The sequence below is a fragment of the Neltuma alba genome, unplaced genomic scaffold, assembly GCF_004799145.2.
Source record: "Neltuma alba isolate B1F8T4 unplaced genomic scaffold, ASM479914v2 tig00012057_pilon, whole genome shotgun sequence".
NCBI classification, from domain to species: domain Eukaryota; kingdom Viridiplantae; phylum Streptophyta; class Magnoliopsida; order Fabales; family Fabaceae; genus Neltuma; species Neltuma alba.
This window is the reverse complement of record NW_021636621.1, coordinates 40,924-46,239: the sequence shown is the minus strand read 5'-3', so window position 1 is coordinate 46,239 and position 5,316 is coordinate 40,924. Positions and strand designations below refer to the sequence as shown.

General features: G+C 31.2%; 1 protein-coding gene across 1 annotated transcript; it reads right to left on the bottom strand.

Annotated features, from left to right (window-relative positions):
* Positions 1 to 1,163: 1,163 nt before the first annotated feature.
* On the bottom strand, positions 1,164 to 4,294 carry LOC114721691 (non-functional NADPH-dependent codeinone reductase 2-like). The gene is made up of 5 exons (XM_028907539.1): positions 4,175 to 4,294; positions 3,562 to 3,737; positions 3,142 to 3,385; positions 2,269 to 2,448; positions 1,164 to 1,391 (listed from the first exon to the last, which is right to left on the bottom strand). The coding sequence occupies exons 1-5, from the start codon at positions 4,292 to 4,294 to the stop codon at positions 1,164 to 1,166; spliced, it is 948 nt and encodes a 315-aa protein (XP_028763372.1).
* Positions 4,295 to 5,316: the final 1,022 nt, after the last annotated feature.

The window sequence follows — 5,316 nt, the reverse complement described above, 5'->3', positions numbered from 1 at the left end:
TTAAAGAAGTAGGATTAAAAGTTTTTAACTAATTTTGCTTACTCTTTTATCTTACATCTTCTCTTTATTAAAATTTTATAATCGCACTTCTCCAATTTTTTAAATTAAGCTCATGAAAATTCTCTTTTTCCTCCATTCCAATTTCCTGGTAGCAAACATAGGGTTACGGTTATTGGTTTTAATACTAGTTTGCTTGCCTCTAAGATTCATTTTCAGTAACAAGTTCTTCCTTTGGGAATTTTAGGGCCTTGATGGTCCGCCAAGGTGGTTTGATTTGCATCTAATCTTAATATTATCTTAAATACTAAATAAAAGAGTTAATTGAATATTTAATTTGATGCTAAATATAGTACCACAATCCAGTTTATATTTATTCATTTTTCCCTAAACTCCCATGGTCATTATCTGTGCTAAAGCGTTTTTATTCTAATGCATGCACGTAATTAGTAAAAATATTTACGGAAGAAAATACTAATTAATTATAAATAATTAACTTAACTAATTTTTTAATTTTTATAAATTAGTTATCTAACTCTTGAAAATAAATTATGTAAGTTACCATCCCGTTTCCTGGGACACGTTGTGGTTCGAGTTGTCCACGGGCTTTTGTTTTGAGCTTTCTGCTTTTTTATTTTGCAGATAACTACGTTTTTTCCTTTTTCCTGCATTTACTTGCTGTTTGCATTGTTCTGTTTTTTTGTTGTTTCTGATCCATCTTCGCCTCTTCGAACTCGGGTCTTAAGTGGAGACTCTGTAATTCTCCAACCATTAGGCCAAGAGTAGCTCTGTTTTTTATTTTTTGGTTTTGCTTTTTGTGTTGTTTTGATTGGGCCTCCATCTGTTTTTGTGAACTTTTATTGTAACCCATTTATAATGGATCATTTCACTTGCTTCTTCATAAAATCGTCTTATTATCCAAAAAGGAAAAAAACCGACCATGCGTATCACTCAGAAACTGAAAAATAAGTTACATTCAGCCTACCTAAACTTTATATTTAATATTGAAATGTTGAAATATTTAAGTTTATTTATATATATACGCTTATATATATAAACTTTATATTTGTGTTAATAGAAAATCTTAACAACAAAGCTTCCAATGCATGCTTTTGCATCATGGAGTGATCATAATTGACCATATAGATGGATATCTTCAAATTAAATTAAATTTCATGGTCCCACAGTTGTTGGATAGTCCTGAAAGGACTTGTGGTTTGATTAACAAGGAACTCTCCTCTCATGATCTTCTTTTCTTCCATTTTCTCAATCTCAAACATATCTTCGTGGTCCAAATTCAGATCAAGTGACGCCATATTCTCTTTCATCCTTTCTTCATTGAAGCTCTTCACTATCACACTTGACCCCTTTGACAATCCCCACCTCAATGCAACCTGTACAAAACAAATAAGAAAGTTGTCAGTAAATTTATGTCAAAAGGCAAAAGACTAGCTTTGGTCTTCTAACACCATATATACAAGATTTTAATAGGAAGCATTATTATTATGAGTCCTAAAAAAAGGAAATAGTTATTAAAAAGTCATAATGACAAGTAAACAGTTAAAATATCTTGTCGTCTTCTACTTATAACTTGTCATTACAAGCTACTCAATTGTTATAAAACTTTTTTATGAATATATTCCTTCATTTGGATCTTATTGCAATTTTCCCATTTTACTGTAACATCCTTTAATTTTATGAAGATATTTTTAGTCTTTTGAGTCTAATATCATTAGTTTCAAATAATAATTTTTTGTGCTAATTATTGTTATTTTGAATATTTAATTAAACTTAATGCATCAGCATTTAATATGTCTTACCAGCATTTAAGTTTCCAATATCACCATCTTTTATTAATAGCATTAGGCCCAAAGGAGTAAAATATATTTTACAAAATTAAGACACACCAAACTTATGTGCACAGTTATATACTATAAAACTAAAAAAAATAAAATACATTTTTGCTTATGTTAAATTATACATAACTTTCTGAAACTTTTGTTAGATGAAAAAGACTAAAAAGCATCAGAGGGAGTATTACGTCTTAATGGTTATTGCCATTAGAATTTGTAAATAAACCGTACAAACTTTAAAATATGTGCAAATGCCCATAATTAATTTGACATGTCATCAAAATACATCTCTATGTGCACAGAGAACTAAAAAGATTGATCGATAATAATTAATTGCTTCGGAATTAGATGCATATTTTTGGAAATCCAAAAAAATTATTTATACAATTTTAAAAATCTAATAGGCGTAGCATATTACCTGAGCAGGTGTTGAGTTGCGTTTGGAAGCAATGGATTGTACAATTGGGTGATCCACAACAGCCGTTGATCCCCACGCATTTCCAGGCCCCCCAAGTGGTGAATATGCACTGACGTGGATTTCGTGGGCCCCACATGTCTCCCTCAGCTTTCTTTGCTTCCACATGGGATGCATCTCCACCTGATTATATATAAATTATAAATAAATTTATCAGAAAAAATCAAATCCTATGAGAGCATCAAGAACAAGCTGATGATGCTGAGACGGTGGTTCAAAGATTAGTTGGATCAGAGTCAACTCAATCCTTATTAAAATAATAAAATTTAATTATACAAAATTATATCTATATGTAACTGTTAAAAAATTAATATTTAAATAAAAAAGCATTAGTCCACAAGCAAATGAAATATTAATGTATAAATCATACGCAATTCAACATAGTTAGTAAAACATAAATAAGATGAACTGCCCTTTTTTTATAACTCAAAATGATGGCATTTTAAGTTTAATAAGGGGGAAAAAATTATGAAGTTCAACTCGTTTGCCTCATTTAAAATTCTTGACCAAACTAGCCGTGAAACTAGTTCAATGATTCAATAGTTTGATCAGTAGACTTAGGTTGGGTTTTTTTTTAACTAAAAAATTTAAGTGAGTTAGGTCTTGGAGGCTTATTAGGGTCAAAACATGCTTCTAAGATCAAAAAGCACTTACATAAGTACTTATAGATTACTCACCAACAAGATCTTCACATCAGCAACAGGATTTGAAATCATGATAAGTCGACTATTTATTAATTGAACTAACTCTTGTTGGCAAATTGGGTTGGATTTTAATACAATGAATTTGTGTTTCTATGTTAATATTAAAAGGTACCTGATTAACAGCTGGAGGTGTAGAAGAGGAATCCAAAAGAGACTCAATCTTGGTGCTGGAGAAATTGCTAACACCAATGCACCTACACAGCCCCATTTCAAGGCATTTCTGCATGCCAATCCAAGTGCTCTCAATATCCAATTTCTCAAAATCTTCTTCATTTGGCACCGGATAGTTCACCCATGGCTTCAACTTCACAGGCCAGTGCACTAAATACATGTCCAAATACTCCATTCCCACATTTCTGCCAATTAAAGTTTTATGCATTAAAGTCTTCAAAACTTAAGAAGAAAAAAAAATCATATCTTTCACTTTTCTTTGTACATTTCCAGCGAAGATATGTTCAGTGCTTGCACACAGAATTGAATAGTTGAGAACTATATATATACATATACATATATATATATATATTGGACTTACCGTAGGCTTTGCTTCAATGCAGAAACAGGATCATGATGGTCACTTCCCCACAGTTTTGATGTCAAGAAAATGTCTTCTCTTTCAATTACTCCTTCTTGCATTGCTTTGTTCAATGCTGATCCCACTGCTTCCTCTGAGCCATATATCTTTGCAGTATCAAAATGCCTATAACCCACCTGCATGAAACTCAACCATTAACAATCATGTAAATTTCTTTCCACCAAAAGCTTGTTTCCACAAGGCCTATAAAATGAAAAAATAAAAATGGAAGTGGCAAAACTCGTCCATAAAAGAAATTTTGCTGTAGTGAAATGCCCTTTATGCAAGGAAATTAAGGAATATTCTTTCTGTGGTGTGAGATTGTTCAAAGGATGTTCAGAAAAGGAGACTAATAAGCTCTGGGGTCACTAATATGCAGTATATTCCAGAATTTAAGGTCTTACTGATAACTAAAAGATCATCTTCAAAAAGTAAAAGATGTGAGTTCTAACCATACTCAGTAAAACTATCAGAAAAATGATGAATGAATAAGAGTGCTAGGAAGTAATTAATGGGCAATATAATGACAAAATATGAAGCAGTATTTGCATGGTAGTAATTAAAATAAAAGTACCTTTAGGGCATTGAGGATGGCGAGCTCTGTGGTCTTCCTATTAAATGGGTATGAATAAGTTCCAAATCCCATAAGAGGCATTGTAATGCCACAGTTCAAACGAATTTGATTACTCGTCATTCTCTCTCTCTCCCTCTATGATCTTTCTCGTATAAACCAATAGAACTGCACAAATATGGCTCACTATCTTCAACTATATATATAGACATTTGCTAGAAAGTCAACATATATTATATTCAACTACTATGTTTATGAACTTTGAGGTTCTTGCAAACACAGAATATATCAGTAATCTATTCAACGATACGAAAAAAATTTTAAGAGACGTGATGCTGGAATGTCAACTGAATAAAAAATTATTAAGGAATAATTCAAATCGAAGCGCGTAAGTGATCTTCCTTGTCTTTGGGGCTTTTTATTATATGGCCCAAATCAGCATTTACTTCTCATAATAGGATTTCTGTGTGTGCATATATGCATATAAAATAATATAAGTTTAGGAGGTGTGCAATTTTAATGTCAAAGTCGGTCTGTGAGCTGGCAATTGCAAGGTTTAGATTATCCTTAGAGTGGCAAAATGCGAACCCAAATCAATCCGATCTTTCACGTCCAACATTAATATGTATAATTGAAGCAATTAAGTAATGGAAACCCAAACCAGTCATTAAGCCGATGGTTCAAAAGTTAATGGTCTAATCATATAGTTGAATAGGTTTCAATTCAATCACAATTAAAATAATACCACCCCCGGTCCTTAATATATACGAGTTAGTTGACTAATTTGAGTAGATTAAAAAAATTAGTCATATCAGTAATTTATAATAAATTGGTGTTCTCGTTTCTAAAATATTCTTGTTAATTAATTGTGTTAGCAAGAACTACAATTATTATCAGATTTACTTTGATAAAAAAATAGATAAATATGAGAGACAAAGTAGATTATGGTCTTATAGTTAGAATCAAAATAAAAGTTAAACGAACTCTTATATTGAGGAATAGAGGTGGTATAATATAATTAATGCATACAAAACTCTTCATATATAACCCTAAAGAAAGTAATGTTTAAATAAAAAGACAATAATTCACAAGTAAATGAAATATTCTTCAATAAACCACACATAATCCAAACAAAATAGAGTTAT

Excerpts from the sequence above, each read along its gene's own strand:
- LOC114721691 (XM_028907539.1), bottom strand. The coding sequence starts at position 4,294 with ATGACGAGTAATCAAATTCGTTTGAACTGTGGCATTACAATGCCTCTT. Across the intron at positions 2,449-3,141 it reads CACCTCCAGCTGTTAATCAG|GTGGAGATGCATCCCATGTG; the intron begins GTACCTTTTAAT and ends ATATATAATCAG. Across the intron at positions 1,392-2,268 it reads GCAACTCAACACCTGCTCAG|GTTGCATTGAGGTGGGGATT; the intron begins GTAATATGCTAC and ends TGTTTTGTACAG.